General features: G+C 49.3%; 1 protein-coding gene across 4 annotated transcripts in view; it reads left to right on the top strand.

The window, feature by feature from the left end:
* PPARD (peroxisome proliferator activated receptor delta) overlaps positions 1-22,439 on the top strand; it is an 84,984-nt gene that overhangs the window by 54,104 nt on the left and 8,441 nt on the right. For all 4 annotated transcript variants that reach the window (XM_012461614.2, XM_064361133.1, XM_064361132.1 and 1 more), the window contains one exon: positions 14,033-14,263. In XM_012461614.2, coding sequence (XP_012317037.1) covers positions 14,134-14,263 — 130 coding nt within the window. In that variant the 5' untranslated portion in view covers positions 14,033-14,133. The remainder of the gene's footprint in view (positions 1-14,032; positions 14,264-22,439) is intronic.

Genomic DNA, 22,439 nt, shown 5'->3' with positions numbered 1-22,439 from the left:
GGTTGCCCAGGGGTACACAGCATAGTAAAGACAGAGCTGGGGCGTGCCTATCATATAATTCAACACTAATGCTCTCTCCACGGTAGCCAGTCACTACCTTCGCACTCCCAGTTAGAGAGGAGAGTGCCAGGCATTGGATTTCAGATTTTTTCTGCTTCATCTTATTCTCTACAGTCATTTGTATTATGCTTGTAAAACCTTTTTTAAAAACTTGCTTACTAAAGTAAGCTGCCTTATCCAAAGGTTAATAGACAGATGGCTGCTTGAGGAAAGCCCCTGACTGACTTAGGAAAAGAGGTAGAAAACACGCTCTTCAGGTTTACAGATGATATAAGGAATTGTTTGCACTTTAGAGAACAGGATAGGGCTTAGAAAACTATCCAAGAGCTCTAACGACAGGTCAGGAACAACAGGATAACCTTTGGAAGGGGTGGATGTGAAGGGGCCCCCTTCTATTTCCATAAGCACAGGAAGGCCTGATTCAATGTTTGGGCAGTGGCGACTGGTCTGCCTGGGAATCCTAGTGGACTATAAGCAGTAGGACATGTCATTTTAACGCTTGGGCTTCATCTTACTTCCTGGGAGTGTTAGGAGCTACACATCAAGAGGACGTGATGAACTAAGGAAGAGGGTTTGGGAACCTGTCAATTGCCAAATGCGGTGACTGAGAGGTTTCACCTAGAGAAGATGGGTTTGGGGAGGAAAAGGTGCAGACCGAGACTTGGTGACCAGGGGCCAGGCAGGACAGGACCAGGAATGGCAGTTAGTTGAAGGGAGAGTCTAATCGGTCAGGATGTAGAACAGCTTTTTGGCATTAGAGTTCAGGAATGGCAGTGAGAGGCAGTACAATGGAGTGGTGGAGAGGCTCCTCCTCTCATGGCTTACTGGCTCCTGACTCCTGGCTCCTAGAGTCTTGAAGTTAGCTCACTCTTCCACGCTCCAATTTTCTCATCTGTAAATGGGGATGATAATGGTACCTGCCTTATAGTCCACTTGTAAAACCTAAAGGAGTGATCCATGAAATGAGCTTAGAACAATGCCTGGCACATGGAGGTGCTATGCCCTGTTTGATTCACACAGAAGCTGGGTAGGCTCCATGTAAGAAGAGTTGTAGCAGGTCTCCTGCATGCGTTTGGTGTGGCCTGCTATCCCAGCCTTTGCCATTCCCTGCCTCCCTGTCTCCTTGTTTCTTTCTCTATCTTCCTCTCCTGGGCCTAGGATCCTATATTTCCCCTACCTAGAACACTCTACCTCTCAATCTTTATTTTCTTCTTTGAAACTCTTAAGTATTTTATTTCTTTTTCTTTAAATTTGTTTTTTTTTTTTTTACTAAAAAATGAGACAGGGTCTTGCTGTGTTGCCCAGGCTGGTCTGGAACTACTGGGCTCAAGCAGTCCTCCCATCTCAACCTCCCTGCCCAGCTGCTGTGCCCAGCAGTATTTTCTGTAATTAGCATAGTGTACTTTTCAGATTATCTTGGTGACCTAACTCTTCTTGACCTTGAAGCTTCCCTGAGGCCTCCAGAGGCAATTTCCTCCTTCTTAGGACTCAGCTGCCCTTCACTCTTCCCTCATTATGCACAGTCTATCCTATGACTGGTCTTATCTTTCTCCCTCAATATAGGTGGTTTTAAAGGCACCCAGGGATTTGTCATCATCTCCCCACCCCCACCCTGGGTCTGACCTAGGACTCTGAGTCAGGGAGACCTCCCTCCATTGAGTAATAATAGTAGCCTTGGGGTCTTCTCAGTGAGATTATATAATTTAAGGGAGGAAGAAGCACCAGTGCTGCTTCCTCATGGGAAAAATGAAGGCCCCACCACCACAGAACCACCAACCCCAAGGTCACTTGGCAGATTAGCAAAAGGACTAGCCAGACCACAGCCAGGACCCTCAGATCCTTCTACATTCGCCCTCCACCACATTTCTACCAATTTATACTCATCTGATGAGCTCCTCCTTTGAAGGGTCTGGAATGGTCTGGAAAGCAGGGTCAGATGCCCCTGGAAAACTGAAGCCCGTGGGCAATTACCTCTACAGGACTGCTTCAAGTTGCATGGTGAACAGACATCTTTTTTCCAATTACGCCAGTTGTTCCTCTAATACTTGATTATGTGAATCTAACAACAGACAAAAATCTCTGCCTCTTAGGGCTTATATTCTTTGGGAAGAGAAAAGCACTAAACAAACGAGAAAATATGCATATACTCTGCCAGAGAGCAGTAAGATGAATGGAGAAAGTTGAAGCAGGGAAGGGAGATGGAAGTACCTGAGGGAGGACTGTGCTGGTTTGAAATAGGGAAGTCAGGGAGGGCCTCACTGAGATGGCCACATTTGAGAAAAGACCTGAAGGAGGTGAAGCAGTGAGCTGTGGAGATAGGTAACTGGGGAAAGAACTTCAGCTAGGGAGAACAGCAGCTGCAAAGGCCCACCCAAGGCAGGATATGCCCCCTGTGTTTAGACCAGAAGGAGGCCGTGTGCCTGGTGCTTAATGTACCAGAAGGAGTGGAGCAGGCAGGGGTACCAGTTCCAGAAGACCTGCTGGCAGGTATCAAGATAGGCTTTTTCTCTGAGGTAGGAAGCTCCAGGAAGGATTGATAGACCCAGATGGTGTTGTCTGGGACCAGGGTCATAGCAGTAGAGGTGGTGAGAAGTGATGAGATTCTATATGTTTATTAAAGGCAAATGGGAGGCTGAGGTGGGCGGATCACGAAGTCAAGAGATCAAGTCCTGGCCAACATGGTGAAACCCCATCTCTACTAAAAATACAAAAATTAGCTGCGCGTGGTGGCATGCACCTGTGGTCCCAGCTACTCGGGAGGCTGAGGCGGAAGAGTCACTTGAACCCAGGAGGTGGAGGTTGCAGTGAGCCAAGATTGCACCACTGTACTCCAGCCTGGCGACAGAGCAAGACTCCGTCTTAAAAAACAAAACAACAACAACAAAAAAAACGCAAAGCCATCAAGATTCATTGACTCTAACTGGAAGGTTGGAGTTTTCATTAACTGAGATGAGAGAGACCATGCGGGGAAGTCCAGGGCTTAGTCTGGGATGTGTTAGGCGGAGGTGTCAGAGAAGCTGGCCTAGAGAAATAAATTTGGGAATCATCAGCATACAGAAGGCATTGGAAGGCACAAGCTGGCGTAAGATCATAAAGAGAGGAAGCGTAGATGGAGAATGAAAGAGACCTTTAGAGATTAGGAAGAAAATTGCTAACAGGGACCAACAAAGGAGATTGATAAGGATAGCCAGTGATAACAGAGGAAAACCTGGGAGGGAGCCAAGTGAAGAGAAGGTGTGGAGGAGGAGGAATCGAGCAGTCATATCACATGCTGTCGTGGGTCAAGTAAAATGAAGATCACAAGTGTTTGTTACCGAAAGTTTAAAAGTACAGTGACATTAGCCAGGCGTGATGGCTCACGCCTGTAATCCCAATACTTTGGGAGGCCAAGGTGGGCAAATCACTTGATGTCATGAGTTGAAAATCAGCCTGGCCAACATGGTGAAACCCTGACTCTACCAAAAATACAAAAATTAGCCAGGCGTGGTAACACGTGTCTGTAGTCCCAGCTATGGGAGTCTGAGGTGGGAGAATTGCTCGAATCTGGGAGGCAGAGGTTGCAGTGAGCCAGGATCGAGCCATTGCACTCCAACCTGGGCAACAAAGTGTAGCCTGGGGCTAACATGGTGAAACCCATCTCTACTAAAAATACAAAAATTAGCTGGATGTGGTGGCAGGTGCCTGTAATCCCAGCTACTTGGGAGGCTGAGGCAGAAGAATCACCTGAACCCAGGGGACAGAGGTTGCAGTGAGCTGAAATCTCACCACTGTACCTAGCCTGGGTGACAGAGTAAGACTGTCTCAAAAAAAAAAAAAAAAAAAAAAAAAACTGGGCACAGTGGCTCATGCCTGTAATTCCAGCACTTTGAGATGCCAAGGAGGGAGGATCATTTGAGGAGTTCAGTTCAAGACCAGCCTGGCCAACATAATGAAAACCCATCTCTACTAAAAATACAAAAATTACCTGGGCATGGTGGCACGCATCTGTAGTCCCAGCTACTCCGGAGGCTGTGGTAGGAGGATTGCTTGAGCCTAGTAAGCAGAGGCTGCAGTGAACCCAGGTCACACCACTGCACTCCAGCCTAATGACAGAGCAAGACTTCATCTCAAAAAAAAAAAAAAAGAGTACAATGACATTTTTTAAAAAACCCAAATCAGCTATACCCTATTCATACAGGGGAACATTCTTCTATTCTTTTTCTAGTTATTTTCATGGGAATCATGATCTTTATGTAAATAACATTGCAGTAAACAACCCAGTATATTTTCCTGTGAGGGGAGTTTTAGGGTTAAAGAACATGAATGTTTTTAGGTGAGACTTGAACTTGAGATCCGTGGGTCCTCCTGACCAATCACGGCTTAGCCGTGGGATTTTTCTGTGTCTCCTCTCTCCCTGGGAAGGTTCAGAAGTCACTCAGCCCTGCAGATCCCTATTCCTGCCTCCCTGCTGCAGTTGTACGTCCTATTTCTCCTGGGCCAGTCAGAGTTTTATTGTCTCTCATGGGGCCTGCTGGCCACCCACTCAGTGGCTGCCCTTCTTACCACCAGCCTTGGTCCCCTCATCCAAAGCATTCACAGGCCAGCAAGAGCCAGCCAGAGCTTCCCTCAGAGTGGGTGGTGTAGTGATGAATGAAATGGCCCTGCCTTCCCTCATCTCACTGGGTCGATTAAATGAGGTGTGATGTACCTGAAAGCACTTCAGGAACTTGAGTCTCATGCTCTACCAACTGAGCTAGCCAGGTGCTCTTAAAGGCTGTCCTAGTCTTCATTGTTTGAAAAGAAAACAGTAGCTGGGTGCGGTGGCTCACGCCTGTAATCCCAGCACTTTGGGAGGCTGGGGCGGGCAGATCACTTGAGCCCAGGAGTTCAAGACCAGCCTGGGCAACATGGTGAAAACCCAGGTAAAATTTGTAAAACCTAGATGAAAGTTGTATTTTATCTACAGAAAATACAAAAGTTAGGCGTGGTGGTGCACACCTGTGGTCCCCGCTACTCTGAGATGGGAGAATCACCTGAGCCCAGGAAATCGAGGCTGCCGTGAGCTATGATTGTGCCACCACACTCTAGCCTGGGTGACAGGGAGATCTTGTCTCAAAAAAAAAAAAAAAAAAAGGTATAAGTGGTGGTGTCTATGGTGTCCACACTCTGTAACCACAGAGCCCCTAGAGCAGGGCTGTTGACCTGTAGTTGGCATTCTGGTCACAGGAGCTCTGTGTCAGAGGTGTGAGGGGCTTGGGTGGAGTTGTCAAGCCTGGGAGTGTGGCTGTTAGTGTCAATTGCCCTCATGCTAAGCAGTGACAAGTGCCACGTCTGCTCCCCAGATACCTGTGTGTCATAGTCGGGAATCACTGAGACGAGGACCTATGGGAGGCTGGAGCCCGAGAGGGCAGAGCAGGAATAAGCCTTGGAGATGATCTAGTTCTGACATTTTACTCAGTGAGGACACAGGTGGAGCAGCCAGAGAGGTACTCATCTATGAGTCAGGGCCCCATCCCTCAACTCCTCAGCCTGGGTCTTCCCGGGAACAGAACAGGCAGCTGCTTCCCAGACCTTGCAGGGCTCTGGGAGGTGGCCTTCCCCTCCCACTGACTCCCTTGCCAGGTTTGCTGTAACCCTTGCTCCTCCGAGCCTGGCTGAAATCGTCTCCAGTCGGCCCTTTACAGCAGCCTGAAAGATCTTTGTAAAAATGCAGCTCCATCCCTTCCCATCCTCTTCATAACCCTCCTAGGCTCTCTGTTGCCCCTAGAATAAACACCCACATCCTCAGCTTACCCCTTCAAGACCTTGAGTGACCTCTGGCCACAGCCCTTCTCTCTACCCACAGACAGCCCGGGTTCTTCTTCCTTAGACCTCTTCATATCTCTCTTTCTATCACCCTGGAGTCCCACTCAGGAAAGCTTCTCTTGACCACCGCACCAGACTCATGTGCTCTGAGTGCTGTGCTGTGCTGTGCTTGGCATTTGTCCTTCAGAGCCCTGGTTACTGCTGGCTAATGTAGCCTGGCACATGGTGGTAGGTACTTGACAAATATTTGTTGAACAAGTGAATGAAAGCATCTGGCAGGGACCAGAAGAAGGACAAAGGGTCAGGGACAATGTCCAACCATAGCCCCTGTGGTCTTAGCTGAGAAGAGCTCTGGATCAGTCCCTGGCGTATCTCTGCCTGCTGGCAGAAGCACTCTACCTCGGAAGCCCTTTCCAAGCAGTATGGGGGGCCTCAGGCCCATTAAAGCTTCAGGAGGAGAGAGCTAGGTCTCTTCTGGGACCTGGGCAGGCCTTTCCTTTACCTCATTGTCATCTCTCAGCATTTTATTTGGTTTTTAAAATGTCTCCCCCTTCCCTCAGCCAACCCCAGATTATGAAAGTATCCCACACTACTGTGAAGAAACTGGATAACATAGGAAAATACAATTAAGAAAGTAAAAATCATCTACATCTTCACCCCTCAGAGAAGAGTACCGTTAACATTTCTGTCCACATCTTTTCAGTTTTGTTTCTATGCATGTGTATGTGCTTTGACATTGCTGAGCTTCTCTTGTTTGTGAAAACCACAGATTTTTAGCATTTTCACAGTCTTCAGTGGCTACAGTCGGAGGCAGTCAGCACATTAGTGTTCCCAGCGGAGAGTTGATGCAGGGATCTGGGTGCCTGTCTCTCCCTACTGTCGGTGGGTGGGCGGCCACATCCAAGGCCCCTTCTGTGGCAGCTTTCCTATCCCTGGTGAAGAGTACCCTCTTGTCTCTGGTCTCTTCTCCAGGACATCCTCCAGCCCTGGAGGCTGGGTTGTTCCTAGGGGCTGCATCTTGGGGCAATGGGAAGAATTGTAGCATGCATGGGTGGCCTTTTCTCTTGTTCTGGCACTCTCTGAACAAGACCAGCCCCAGGCCACTCCTGGAGTTTGGCCTCAGGTGGCTAGAAGGCCACACGGCCTTCTCCTGTGTCCTTAAGAGGGTGGAGTGACCTGAATTGGCAAATAGTAAGCAGAGAACACGGCAGAGTTGCTGCCCTAGAAAACCAGGGCACTAGGTCAGCACTTGTGGATTAATGATTGATAGGAAAGGTTGGGAGATAATCAGCCAGACCCATTCTCCCATGGCGTCCCTCACTTCTGTTCCCAAAAGCACCTGCCATGGAGATGGAGCAACCTCTGTCCTGCATCCATAGGCTGCCCTTTATTACCCTGCAATGTGGGAGGAAGGAAAAGATGACAGCAACTGCATCACCCTCATGTGGGGCAAGAGGTGGAGGAAGGTTTAGGCCCTTCTGCCTGAAAAAAGAAGCATGTGCTCAGAGTAGGGAGCTACCTGCCAGTTCTCTCCCCACAGTTGATGGTGAGACAGGGTCTAAGAAGTTCTGTCTCTGGAGGTCCCTTGGGCTTCAGCAGGCTAGCACATTTCTAGAGCTGGAATATCACCATACAATCCCTTAACACAAGCCACGAATGATGATAATAGCAGCAGCCGCTGTGGTCCTTATTTGTAGGACCCTTACTATGTACCTCACACTGTCAGGCAGTTACTGCATCGTTACTTATTCCACACAGCAGCCTCTCAGGTTAGGTGGTAGTATCCTAGTTTTAGTATCTTCCCCAAGTCATAGAGTAGGAGGGATGAGCCAGGGTTTGAACCCAGGCCTCACTGAAGCTGACGGAATTAAGTTCTTTGGAGTATTGCATCTCGATGGCAGTAATATATGAAAACTGATACAGTGGCAAGTCCTACAACTCAAAATAGTGTGGCTAAGGCTCATGTTTTTAGTACACTTATTCATTCAGCAAGCATACGTTGAGCACCCACTAAATGCCAGGCACCATGCCAGGTGCTGGGACCTACCTCAGTAAGATACAGGGCATTCTCTGGGAAACTGATAACATAGTGAGGCCAGAGCAGTTAGCAGACATGGCAGTTTGGTGTAGTGATTGCAGATCTGGAGGGCCTGGGCCAGGGTTGTGGTGAGAAGGAACAGAATAGAGCTAATCCAGGAGGGGTTCCCGGAAGAGGTGCTGGCAGGTCTTGAAGGAGAGAAGGTCTTAGCTAGTGGAGGGGACTGCATTCCTGGTAGATGACAGTGCAAGCCTCTATGCTCAAGGAGTGATGCTGGATCATGGGGCAAGTAGGTGGGCAGGGCAAGCAGATAGGGCTGGAGAGTCAGGCAAGGACCAGAGCCTGTGGCTGTCTTCAGCACACAGGGGTCATTTTCTGGCAGTAATGTCCAGAAGGGCTTTGACCAAAGTGTTCTTGACAGAAACAGCTGGGGACTGGCATTCAGACAGGATTCAGAGGTGATAGCTCCAGACTGAGGCTGAGGGGCCCCAGCTGGGCAAGGACATGCCAGCCTCTGGTCCAGTCTTAACCAGCACCATGTATTAGGCACACAGTAGAGTGGCTAAGACTTGAGCCAACCTGCCTTGACTCAAATCCTGTTTCTCTAGTTACTGTGTGACCTTGAGCCAATTACTTTCCCTCTCTGTGCCATAATTTCCACATCAGTTAAATGGGGATAATAATAGTACCTTCCTCTTAGGGTTGTAAGGATTATATTTGTCGACATACAGAGAGCATAGTTGTAATAAGTCCTTGGAGAAGGGAAACTGATACCATCATGATGGAGGTGGTGACTCAGCGTAGGCTCTGGTACAGGAAGAAGGCCCATCAGGCTGTACCATGTGGCAGATGGAGCCCATGGAGGCCCCTGGCATACTGACCGTCCCCACTCATCCTCTGGGTAAGGCAGAAATGTTCCCACACCATGCAGCCTGCCAGTGGACATCAGGGAAACTCCTGAGTCACCACGAGGAGTATGAGGCACTTGAGGGTTGCCCAGCTGACCAGGAGCACAGAGGGCTGCCTGAAAGCAAGCCCCTCCCTACTCCTAGCAGAGAGGGGGAAGGGAGACAACTGGACTTGGTGGGAAGGACTGGACCCCAGGTGGCTTAGTTGCTCTGGCCCCAGACCAGGTCTCTCTCAAGCTCTGGGTCATTTGGGTTAAGCTCCTAACTACCACTGCCCATGAAATTCACCTGCCAATGGGCAGTGAATGAAGTTGTGCCCCTCCCCGCACCTAAGCTCTCCAAAGGGCTGAGTTTCTTCTTGGGGCCAGACAGTGGGTATTGGAATGGGAGCATGGGGGCTACATGTGCACTGCAGGTGTGTGTGTGTGTGTGTGTGTGTGTGTACACATGCATGTATGCCAGAATTGGAGTAGTCCAGGGGGTTGTTTTGCAAGAAATTCTTTTATTTTTATTTTTTGAGATGGAGTCTTGTTCTGTTGCCTGGGCTGGAGTGCAGTGGTGCAATTGTGGCTGACTGCAACCTCCATCTCCCAGGTTCAAGTGATTCTCTTGCCTTAGCCTCTTGAGTAGCTGGGATTACAGGTGCATGCCACCACACCCAGCTAACTTTTGTTTTTTTTAGTAGAGATGGGGTTTCGCCATGATGGCCAGGCTAGTCTTGAACTCCTGACCTCAGGTGATCTACCTGCCTCAGCCTCCCAAAATGTAGGGATTACAGGCGTGAGCCCCCCGACCTTCCCCCAAGCCCAGCCACAAGAAATTATTTTGCTAGAGACTACTTTTTGGTGAGGGGCTACGTTGCTGCATTCGTGCCCCGTCATTCTGGCTGCAGGGCCCTTGTCTTGTCTGAGGGTCTCAAGCTCCAGCCTCTTAAGTGGGGCAAAACTGTGATATGATCAGAGGGCTTCTGGCTCTGGCACAGTGCTGAGGGGTGGAGAGAGGGGATAGCCAACACTGGGACCCAGGCCAAAGAAAAGCCAGGGATTTTTGCCGGCATACAAATTAAACAGTGCCGGGCTGTGTTGTGGTTGTCATTGTTTTGAGACAATCTCCTCTGTCACCCAGGCTGGAGTGCAGTGGCACAATCTCAGCTCACTGCAACCTCTGCCTCCTGGGTTCAAGTGATTCTCGTGCCTCAGCCACCCAAGTAGCTGGGATTACAGGTGTGTGCCACCATGCCCAGCTAATTTTTGTATTTTTAGTAGAGATGGGTTTCACCATGTTGGCCAGGCTGGTCTTGAACACCTGACCTCAAGTGATCCACCCACCTCGGCCTCCCGAAGTGCTGCAATTACAGGCGTAGGCCACCGCACACAGACTTTCTTTGTTTTTGAGACAGGATCTCAATCTGTCCTCAGGCTGGAGTGCAGTGGTACGATCTTGGCTCACTGAAACCTCTGCCTCCCAGGTTCAAGTGGTTCTCGTGCCTCAGCCTCCCGAATAGCTGGGATTACAGATGTACACCACCACATCTAGCTAATTTTTGTATTTTTAGTAGAGGCGGGGTTTCACCATGTTGCTCAGGCTGGTCTTGAACTCCTAGCCTCATGTGATCTACCTGCCTCAGCCTCCTGAAGTGTTGGGATTACAGGTGTGAGACATCGTGCCCGGCCCAGGCTGTGCCATCTTTAGTGCCAGAGCTGATTAAAGGAAGAGGAGAATAGGGTTCATTGCAGGAATAGTGGTGGGTGGGGTAGCAGCTACCTGAGAAAATCCAGACAGTGGGCCTAGGTCCAGTGGGTCAGGGGAGAGAGCGTAGGGGTCAAGTTTGCTCCTGGCTGGGCAAGCTGAGAATAGTGTGTAGGGAGCAGCCTTGGCTTGGGGTAGATGGCAGACCTCAGCTGTAGATGGAGCAGTGAGGCCATGTGAAAATGGCAGGCTTCTGGCAAAATGCAGGGATAGGCTGCAGCACAGTGGTTCAATCTAAATAGGAGCAGCCCAAGGGATGTGTATAGGTTTTAGTACAGCCAGGCTACAGCTCCCCCCCTACCTCTTTGCTGGTGTCCCTGAGAAGTCACAACCAGAAGAGACAATTCCAGGCTAGGGAGAGATGTCAGCATGGGAACAAGAGACCCTAGTCCCAAATCCAAAATTCTAGCCATATTCTAGAACTGCATCTGAACCTAAGAGGCAGCCACTTGCACCTCCTGAAACTGAGAACAGTTTTCCCGGTTCTGGTGGAAAAACCCACTCACAGCTCACATGTGGGAGTGGGAGCTGAGGCTCAGCCGAGTAACACAGCACAGTGCACACAGCTGTTAGGGCCTGGCCGGGCTTGAGTCCCTCTGTGTCCAAAGCTCTGCCGTTTTCTGCTTTGTCCTCCAGCGTGTTTTCTGAAACACCTTGTTGGAATCCTCAGGCCTGTCACTGTTGTCATCTGCAAGGGGGGCCTATAAGGCCTTATGGGGGCTGTTGAGGCTTGAGTGAGAACCTGAAGCATGGTGGGAGCTCAGTCAGCCTACCTCCCCTGCCTCCAGGATTTGGACCTGACAGGGAGTTCCATCAGGTCCTCCCCAGGGTCACCAGAGCCTCGGAGGCTGTGTTGTCGATTATATATACCAGGCAGTATTGTAGCTTTTCCTCCTCTGTTACTGCCTGCTAAGGGGGAACCCCACATCTTCATGTCCCCCTCTTCCTGGCTTTCATCACTACAGCCTGCCATGTGCACTGACACCCCCGCCACATGGGTCCAGAAACAGAGTGTGTTCTCATTGCCTCATCCCACTCACCATGGGCTCCACTGCCACTGCGCCGTGATTCTCAGGAATCCCACCGTCTGACCCTTGTCACTAGCACTGCTCATTCTCTTGGGACTCACCCCTTCTGAAGCCTCCCATGGCCCCTTCTCACCCTCCCCTGCCTCCTCTGTCTCCAGGCTTTCAAGAGAAACCAGAAAACCAAATTTGTAAAAGGTTTTTTTATTTTAACTCTATTTTGAAAAAAGTTTGGTGTTACAGAAAAGTTGCAGAGATTGTACAGAGTCCCCACCTATCCTTTACCCAGCTAAGGTTAAATCTTACATTAAGGAACACTGGTATAATACTATTAACCAAACTCAGTGTGCTGTTCAGACCTTACCAGTTTTTCCACTACTGCCCTCTTTCTGCTGCGGGATCTGGTCCAGGATCCCACATTCATTTAGTTGTGTCTCTGTGGTCTGCTCCTGTCTGAGAGGCTTTCTCAGTCACAAAGCTAGAGGTTTACATGAGCTTTTCCAAATTTTCCCACTCTACTGTAATAATTTGGAAATTCTATATCAGCATCTTGAGACATCTTTTGAAAAATAAAGGGACTTGAGCTGATTGAATGTTGATTGCTCCCTCTCATCTTCCACATTATTAAGTTTTGCCTTCTCATTTTATTATAATTAAAATTATTTTTAAGCCAGGCACAGTGGCTCATGCCTGTAATTCCAACACCTTTATAGGCCAAGGTGGGCAGATTGCTTGAGCCCAGGACTTCAAAACCAGCCTGGGCAACATGAGGAAACCTCATCTCTACAAAAAATACATAAATAAGCTGGGTTTGGTGGTGCACGCCTGTAGTCCCAGCTACTCAGGTGGCTGAGGTGGGAGAATTGCTTGAGCACAGGAAATAAAGGCTGCAGTGAGCCATGATTGCGCCACTGCACTCCAGCCTAGGTGACAGAGTGAGACACTCTCAAACAACAACAAAAACACTGGAAACAGTGAGAGGGTTTTTTTGTTGTTTTATTTTAGGTTCAGGCTACACATGCAGATTTGTTATATGAGTGAACTTGTGTCACAGGATTTGTTTTACAGATTATTTCATCATCCAAGTACTAAGCCTAGTACCCAATAGTTTTTTTTTCTGCTCCTCTCCTCCTCCCAGCCTCCACCCTCAAGTAGACCCCAAGGTTATTGTTAAGTCCAAGCAAGGGAAAGCCTGGGCGAAATGATTGGGTACTGTTAAGATGTTTTGAGAGGGAATGATTTACTACCAGTTGGAAGTTGCTTTGCTGTGAAGAAGTGAGTGGTTCTCAACCTTGGCTGCACATTACAATCACCAAGAGAATTAAAAAATAAGAACCCCAGTGTCCAAGCTTCTCCCCAAACCAATCAAAGGAGAATCTCTGGGGATGTTACCAGACATCTGTCTTTTTAAATATTCCCCAATGATTCCAGTGTACAGCCAAATTGGCAGGCCCAGAGCAGGGAGAGAGGGCAGAAGGAGTCTCAGATCACTCCAGGTTCTGGCTCAGATGAGTGGGTAGACAGGCAGGTGGGTCACTAAAGTAAGGATTACTAGAGGATCAGTGAGTTTGGGGAAAATGATGGATTCTGTTTGGATAAGTTAGGTTTGAGCTGTCGGTAAGATATCCAAGTGGCAGGGTCCCACAGATGCTTAACATCTTCCTAAAGCAGATCTTCTGATCCTTCCACAAGGTCTGGTGCAGACATTTCCCTGCTGGGAGACTCTCCACAGTACCTCTCTTATCATCTTTGACTGTGGCACTTGTGGACAATATTTTACTTGCTAAGGGTTGGAACTGTCTCCTCCTGGGTGATGTGGCCATGGCGTCACCACCCAGTAAGGCGTCACCTTGGAAAGGCTCCAGGACGGAGCACATCTTCCATTGTCTGATGCCTCTGCTATTGAGGGTCTAGTTGCAGATCTGCTGTCAACATGATCTGAGAACAGCAGTGCTTTATATCTTTTTTCCACACCCAACTGCTGAAAATGGGTGTGGAAAACCCATTGATGGGGCTCACTCCTTCAGGAACAGTCACTCAGGACAGCTGTGATTCTTGGGCTTGAGTGCAGGTGGGGACAGGGTGGGGGCTGGGAGGCGTGATGCATATCTGGATCTCCAGGTGGGCTGGAGAGTTGGGAAAAGCCCCTCAAGTCATTCCAGTGTGCTTCGTGGAGATTCAGAACAGGAGGCAGGGAAGGGTGGCACAGTGGTATGCCACCTCTCTGATTTATGAACCATGCTCCGAACCCCACAAACCTACCACAAGAGCCAGGTGGGAAGGGTGGGAGGGCAAGTGACTTGTGATACAAGGAGCAGAGACCATGGGATAGCACTACAGGGACTGGAGAAGGAACAGGAGCAGAAGAACCCCTTCCATGAGAGCAGCCCCCAAGCGTGCCCACGCCCACCATCTCTTTTCCCTTGTCACTGCCTCCCTGACCTCTTCCTGTCTTCTCCTCTGCCCAGGCTGATGGGAACCACCCTGTAGAGGTCCATCTGCATTCAGACCCAGACGATGCCAGAGCTATGACCGGGCCTGCAGGCGTGGCGCCGAGGGGAGATCAGCCATGGAGCAGCCACAGGAGGAAGCCCCTGAGGTCCGGGAAGAGGAGGAGAAAGAGGAAGTGGCAGAGGCAGAAGGAGCCCCAGAGCTCAATGGGGGACCACAGCATCCACTTCCTTCCAGCAGCTACACAGGTGAGGAGAGGACTGGCAGGGGACACAGGGCAGAGGAGGCACAGCCCAGTGCGGTGGGGATCCTGGCCTTCTGCAAATGCCGTCATGTGGGGTGCAGAGTAGTAGAGTGCTGAAGGACTGGAGCCGGAAGCCTGGGTTCATGCCCACTGCCGTGGGGATCTGCTCTGCCACTCACCAGCAGTGGGGCCTGGAGCAAGCTGCACTGCTTCCTTCTGTAAAACAGGCCAGAGGATGGTAGGTGATGTGGATATGTGAGAATTAAATGAGTGGGCATTTGTAGCACACGTCATCATCATCGTTAGTATTCCCACCACTGTTACCACAATGCATCTGGGACCAATCTCCACTAACAGCACACTAGAACAATCAGCTGCACCTGGGATTGTTACGATCAGTCAACACACAGTTCAATTGGTCTGGCACTGATTACACACATCATCATTGAGCTGCATGGTAATTACATAACAATGCTAAGCAGTTAATATGAATAGCTCATAATAACTTTTTATAATAAAATTAATACTAAATTAATATTAAATTAATAATAAATAAAAATTAATGATAATAAAATTAATATTACTTTTATGCAACCAAACAGCTGTAGCTTCTCCTGTCTCACTTTATTTTATTTATTTATCTATTAGTTCCCCTTTACTTATCAGCAGTGTAGACAGTTTTCTTTGGTACCCTGTACTGTTCTGTCCTCTTCATCATCATCGTGTTATATTCACCTTCAAAAGCGCCCAGAATTCATGCAGCCCATGGCTCTCCCTGTTGCTGTTCCCCCTGCCTTTTATTTATTTATTTATTTTTTAAGAGACGGGGTTTCACCATGTTGGCCAAGCTGGTCTCGAACTCCTAGCCTCAAGTGATCCACCCACCTCGGCCTCCCAAAGTGCTGGGATTACAGGTGTGAGCCACCGCACCCAGCCCCCACTGCTTTTTAGTTTTAGTTTTTGGGTTTTTTTTTTTTTGAGACAAAAGTCTCCTTCTGTTGCCCAGACTAGAGTGCAGTGGTGCAATCTCAGCTCACTGCAACCTCTGCCTCCTGGGTTCAAGCAATTCTCCTGCCTCAGCCTCCTGAGTAGCTGGGACTATAGGCATGCACCCCCATAACCAGCTAATTTTTGTAATTTTTAGTAGAGACGGTGTTTCTCCATGTTGGCCAGGTTGTTCTCGAACCCCTGGGCTCAAATGATCTACCAGCCTCAGCCTCCCAAAGTGCTGAGATTACAGGCGTGAGCCACCGCACGTGGCCTGATCCCCCTGCTTCTTGCCTTCTCTCTTCACTTCACTTCTCTCCTTATCTGAGTGCTACAGGCCTGCACATCCAGCTCATCCTCGTACCTTCCCTCAGAGGGAACTCAGGGTCATAAGGATGTAGTGCTGGGAGCAGACACCCTGCACTTGCTGCTGCTTTCAGCTGCAGGAGATCCTAGCCACAGGTGGTGACTCAAGCAGAGGAGCAAGCCAACCCCATAGGGATGGGCTGTGGACCCCTGTGACTGCATGGAGCAGGAGGAGGCAGTTGGTGTTCAAGCTAAGGCAGGGTGGAGGCTGTGGAGTTAGCACAGGCTCTTGTCTGGGTTTGCAGCTAAGATGGGTCTGAATCTTTGAGCCACACTTCCTTGAACCTGCAAAACAAATCTCAGAATTTTGCAGAAGTTCTTCCTCTTCAGTGTAATAGGGTTGGGTGGAGGGAGTGTAAAGCCATCATTCAGTCCTTCTGATCCCACCCAGGATCACCTGGGAGTGACCAAAGTAGGCTTAATGTGATTCTAGGGCCAAAGTGAAGGTGTCCTCCCTTCCTCGAGTGACCAACTTCCTGTCTATTGGCTGGTAACTGGGATGGCTTTGGAGACACAGCCTGTCTCAGAAGAGGGGGATGGCTAACCAGGAGTGATAATTCACTCGGTGCTAGTAGCACATACTGTTCTAAATCTGAGGAAGGTGGAGAGGGTTAGAAAGCAAAGAGAAGACATTGGGGACTAAGAATGAGTGTGGGATATTGTGAGGATGTGAGGGCGAATTCGTAGAGAAGAGGCGGCCCAGGGTTTGTGGCTACACTGCCTTTTGTGGCCCACCTCATCCCCACATCTGAGCCCAGGCAGATGGAAGTTCCCTGCGAAGCAGTGTTCTGTCCTGGAGTTTCCTACACACCCCTTGTTGGGACGAGGGCTGTTTCCCAAGTAGCATCACTGTTCACATGCTGGCCAGGTGAGGTGCCTGGGAGCAGGGGCAGGGTGAGACAGGCTAGGCAGTGACCTCTCAGGCAGCTTTGTTGTGGGATTTAGGGCACAGCGGGGAAATGTCCAGAGCAGTTTGCCTCACCAGTCACACAGTACTATGTATGAAGTGGTGTTTAATAGATTCCGTTTATCAATAAGTGGATGAAGTGGAGATAGAAAGACTTCCTTGTTCAGTCATGGAAACAGGAGAGAGTGCTACTTAATATAATTACCGTGTATTAAAGCCATAGGGTATGAAAAGTTCCCAGAATTCTACAAGACATCTGGGTGTACCCAAGTTTGAAAAAAAAAATTCTACAAGACAAGCAAGCTAGCAGGAAAATCGAAACAGGTAACAATAGGACAAATACAAATGGCCTGAAAATCCAACAGGTTTTTCAGTCTAACCAACTCAAAGAAAGCACCTTAAGTTGTGATGCTGTTTCACTTGTTAGATGGGTGGGAAGGAGCTGGCCCTCCCACTGCCAGGGGGTGAAAGGGTAGTGTGGGCTAGCACTTCTTAGTGTGCGTTTCTTTTCTTTTCTTTTTTTTTTTTTGAGACAGAGTCTGGCTCTGTCGCCCAGACTGGAGTGCAGTGGCACATGATCTCAGCTCACTGCAACCTCTGCCTCCGGGGTTCAAGCAATTCTCCTGACTCAGCCTCCTGAGTAGCTGGGATTACAGACGTGCACCACTGTGCCCGGCTAATTTTTGTACTTTCAGTAGAGACGGGATTTCACTGTGTTGGCCAGGGTAGTCACGAACTCCTGACCTCAGGTGATCCGCCCGCCTCAGCCTCCCAAAGTGCTGGGATTACAGGTGTGAGCCACCACGCCCGGCCAAGTGTGTGCTTCTTTTACCCTGCATTCCCACTTCTAGGAACGTGTCCTGTGTAAGTACTTGCTCAGCATGCACAGAGATTTCCACACCAGCTTATTTACTGCAGCACTGCTCATAAGAGCAAAAATAGGAATGTGCCCATCTGTGGGGAATCGGTTATGTAAACTGCGGCAGAGCCATATGGTGGAATACTCTGGAGTCATTGAAAAGGATAAGGCTGGTTTGTATATATTAATTAAGGTCCTGACAAGTTGGGGATCCCATTGTTTAAATCCTTGTGTTTCATAGACGGCACCAGAAGAGTCTATATCGAAGGACTCGGGGGCTAACAAGAAGCTCTGTCATAGGATGCTGCACACCCTTCTGTATTTTTCTCAGCAAGCCTGTACTACTTTCATAATTTAAAAGGCAACTGTACTTTTTTTAAAGGTTAAAATTAACTGTTTAAAAGGAGGGTGATGATCTGGCAGGTGAGAGGCCCTGGAGACAGCCTCATTGTGTGTTGGGGGCAGAAGGGCTTTGAGATCACAGAGACCAGAGCAGGAATCCCGGGTCTGTCACTACGAGCTGTAGGCCTCACCAGTGCCATCAATTCTCCAAGTCGCATTTTCTTCCACTTTACAGGCTGTGTCCTACCCACCCTGAGGGCCGGCCAGGTGAGAGTCAATGGGGGTATCTGACACATCACAGGTCTCAGCACCTGCTGGTTCTCTGCCCCACCTCTATGAGTTATTACTTTGGCTTCAGGACCCCCCTGAGGAACCCATAAGGACAGGGCACAGCTTTGAGCCCTGAAACGGCAGGAAGGCTCCACAGTCACCCCTGACCTCCTCAGCAGTTCAGCACTGCCTGTGCAGATACTGAGCTCAATACCTACCAGGAACCTCCTCCTCACCCTTCCCCCAGCCAGACAGGACAGGCCTCCAAATCAACAAGGAAACTGAGATAGCCAGAAACCCACTTGCCAGGGTCCCCTGGGTATGTAGGAGTACAGACAGCTAGAGCCAGGGCTCACACCCCATTCCCATTCTCATCACTCCTAATTCAGTGATATCCATCCCAATCACGCTTGAGAAAGAAAGAGAAAGATAGAGTGTCCTTCCTTCTGGCCTCAGCACCTCCTCACTTGGCAAGCACTTGGTGGGCATCAGGCTGAGCCCAGCACTGCGCCCAGGGCTGGCCATACAGTGGTGGACAAGGCTGAGTGCCTGTCCCAAGAAGCCCACAGTTTAGGCAAACAGGTCAACAAGTAAAGAGGCTGCTCAGTAATCCAGCCCCAAATCCCTGCAGAATTTGACCTAACTTCAGAAGCTGCTGGGTGCCTGTTTGCTTGTGAGCTCTGCCAGCAAAGTAAACAGACCAGTCGGGCGCCTTCTGGCTGTCTTCACCGCCATGACAACAGCATTCTTCCAGCAATGGAGACTAGATATGCAGGAGAGCTCTCAGCCACAAATGATGTGAATAAAGTCAATAGTGTCTATTTGCTGAACTTGTAATCAAAGATGGTGAAACTGATACTTTACTCTCTAGGTGAGAGGGCTAGTGTTTACACTGAATCCAAACATTTGGATAATGACATAGTACCTCCTCAGCAGTGACTGTCTTGTTGTTTATCATAATAATGTTAATTGGTTAGTTGTCATGAACATATAGATATACATAGTAGTGGAATGCTGAGGTTAAGACCTTAGCTGCATGGTTCTAGGTTATAATTCTTGCTCTGCCACTGTATTAGTGAGGGTTCTCCAGAGAAGTAGAACCTGTGTGTGTGTGTGTGTGTGTGTGTGTGTGTGTGTGTGTGTGTGTGTGTTTTGAAAAAGAGAGATTGTTTTCAGGAATTGGCTCACACAGTTGTGGGGGTGGCAAGTCCAGATTTTGCAAGGCAGGAAGGCAGGCTGGAGAGCTGGGGAAGCTGATGTGGCAGCCCAAGTCTGGAGGCAGAGTTTCCGCTTCCACCATCGGGCCACGGTAGCCACTCAGTCTTTTTTTCTCAAGGCCTTCAGTTGTTGGATGAGGCCCACTCACATTATGGAGAGTAATCTGCTTTATTCAAAGTCTTCTGATTTAAATGTTAATCGCATCTTAAAAAATACCTTCTGGTTGGGCACGGTGGTTCATGCCTATAATCTCAGCACTTTGGGAGACAGAGGCAGGCAGATCACCTGAGGTTGGGAGTTTGAGACCAGCCTGACCGACTAGGAGAAACCCCATCTCTACTAAAAATAAAAAATAAGCCAGCCGGGTGCGGTGGCTCACGCCTGTAATCCCAGCACTTTGGGAGGCCGAGGTGGGCGGATCACGAGGTCAAGAGATCGAGACCATCCTGGCCATGATGAAACCCAATCTCTACTAAAAATACAAAAATTAGCCGGGCGTGGTGGCGCGCGCCTGTAGTCCCAGCTACTCGGGAGGCTGAGGCGGAAGAATCGCTTGAACCCAGGAGGCGGAGGTTGCAGTGGCCGAGATTGCACCACTGCACTCCAGCCTGGTGACAGAGCAAGATTCCATCTCAAAAAAAAAAAAAGCCAAGCAAAGTGGCGAATGCTTGTCATCCCAGCTACTCGGGATGGTGAGGCAGGAGAATCGCTTGAACCCAGGAGCCAGAGGTTGCAGCTAGCCGAGATCGTGCCATTGCACTCCAACCTGGGCAACAAGAGTGAAACTACACCTTCTTAGTGACATTCTTTGGTCAAACAGCTGGGCACCATGGCCTAATCAAGTTGATACATAAAAGCAACATAGCCGCTGTTAGCAAGTTACTTAATTAAGCTTCAGAGACTCTCGCCTATAAAGTGGGAGTAGGAAGACCAGCTTGAAGGGTTCTTTTGAGGTTTTACATGAGATTAAATGGGTGTAAAGTGCCCAGTGGACTGCCTTTAGCAGGACACCTGCTTGCCCCTACCTCTACCCAGGACATTTTGGTGTGGGGGAAGTGGTGGAACCTTCAGAACCTGGTCCCTAGTATGGGAAGAATTCTGCCATCACCTTTCTTTGAGCAGTGAGGGAAGCAGTCCCCTTCCATAACAGTCACATGCATGGCTCCTTCCAAAATCCTGCACCTCTTACCGCCCCTTACCTGGTGTTGCCCCACTCTACCTCATGTTGTAGTTTTCTTGTCCTTTTTTTTTTTTCTATTTTTATTTTTTTCCTGTAGGCACAAGTAAGTTACAGTAAGGTAAGTTACATCTTACCTTTCCTTGTTTTTCTGGGTTACTTTTGTTTGTTTGTTTTTGAAACAACGTCTTGCTCTGTCACCACAAGCTGGAGTGCAGTGATGCAATCACAGCTCACTGCAGCCTCAACCTCCAAGGCTCAAGCCATCTTCCCACACTCAAGCAGTCCTCCCACCTCAGCCTCCCAAGTAGCTGGGACCACAGGCATGTGCCATCACACCTGGCTAGTTTTATTTTATTTTATTTTTTATAGAGACAGGGTCTCACTATGTTGCCCAGGCTGGTCTTGAACTCCTGGGCTCAAGTGATCCTCCCACCTCAGCCTCCTAAAGTGTTGGGATTACAGGTGTAAGCCACTGCACCTGGCCTTTTTTTTTTTTTTTTTTTTTTTGAGTAGAGACCATCTTGCTTTGTCACCCAGGCTGGTGTACAGTGGTACATTCATAGCTCTCTTGGGCTCAAGGATCTTCCTACCTCAGCCTCCTCAGTAGCTGGCACTATAGATGGGTGCCATGACCCCCAACAATTTTTTTTTTTTTTTTTTTTTACTTTTTGTAGAGACAGGGTCTCACTGTGTTACTCCTGGCCTCAGGTGATCCTCCTACCATGGCCTCTCAAAGTACTGGGATTATAGGCGTGAGCCACCACACCCAGCCATTACCTCTTTCTTACCTCAGCTATTTGAGGGCAGGGTCTAAGTCCTGCCCTACATACAGAAGGTGCTTATCATGTGTCTTTTGAGTGAACACAGAGGGTGGCATTGTCACATGCAATGCCAACAGCAACCAAATGACTAGACATCTGCTGACCTTCCATGGCCACAGGGAGCATGAGAAAGGCACCTCTAGGAGGTGTGAATAATCTGAGGGTATTGGCCACTGTGGACAAGACTCGGTGGTGGAAATGAGCTCCGAGATCCAAAGGGAACGTGAGTAGAGACATGCAGAATCTAGCAGAGGAAGCAGACGTGAAGGCCACAAAAGATCATGAGAAGTGCCACAACGTGAGCATATGCTCACAGACTGCACAGACTCAAGGAGGAAGTGCCAGAACCTCCCCACGCCCGCCCCAGCGTGTGTACAAGCGTCCACAAAGGGTTTCTGTCACGTTATCTCCTTTTCTCCCAACAACCAGTGCTGTGAGTTTTATTGTTCCTGTCATAATGCCTCCAGGAGTGGCAGATCCTGCCCAGCCCCAGCAGCCAGTTGGTGCTGTGGTCAGGACACGCCAGCAGCCTGAGGACTGCCAGTTGGGCAGAGAACTACCGCATGCCTGCTGTGTGCCCAGCACCCCACACAGCTCTTGGTGCCAGACCATGCTGGTGCCCTGGTGGACAAAGTTCCTGCCCTGTGGCCCTTATGTCTAATGGGTGGCTTCCAACAGTGAACACACATAGGATGCCAGGCAGTGACCAAGGCTACTGAGAAGACCAAAGTGGCTTCAGCCTCCCAGAGCACAGCTTTTCCCTCCTAGGCCCAAGAGATGGAGGGAGCCCACTCTCCCTGTCTGGGCCAAGAGGAGCAGTTACACACCCTGGCGTAACTAAAGTTGTGAGCTAAGGTGCCAGGATAAGACAAGACTAACTTAGGAACCAATGACTTGTGTCACCCCTAAACCTCACCAGACAGGAAGGGAGCTGCCCACTAGGACCTCTCTGCTACAGTGGGGTGCTTCTTGTGCTCCTCATCCTGTGGCCAGGATAGAGGAAGGAGGCTTTCCTGCTGCTATTCCTAAGACCCAAGGGGAACTGGGGGAGTGGGGAGATGGTGTGGGAAGGATGGAGTGCGCTTTGGTTGGTAGCAGTGGAGAGTTAATCCCATGGTGGGGAAATCAAGGTTGCTTAGCCTGTGTAGTAGAGAGGTATTCCCGCAGGCCTGGAAAACATTAACCTGGGTTCATCTCCATGGCTTGGGTCCCCCTAATGTGCCCTCCTAC

Source organism: Aotus nancymaae, unplaced genomic scaffold (genome assembly GCF_030222135.1).
Source record: "Aotus nancymaae isolate 86718 unplaced genomic scaffold, 86718_ANA_hifiasm-v0.15.2.pri h1tg000040l, whole genome shotgun sequence".
NCBI lineage: Eukaryota > Metazoa > Chordata > Mammalia > Primates > Aotidae > Aotus > Aotus nancymaae.
The sequence above is the reverse complement of the archived record's forward strand: the minus strand, read 5'-3'. Positions and strand labels throughout refer to the sequence as shown.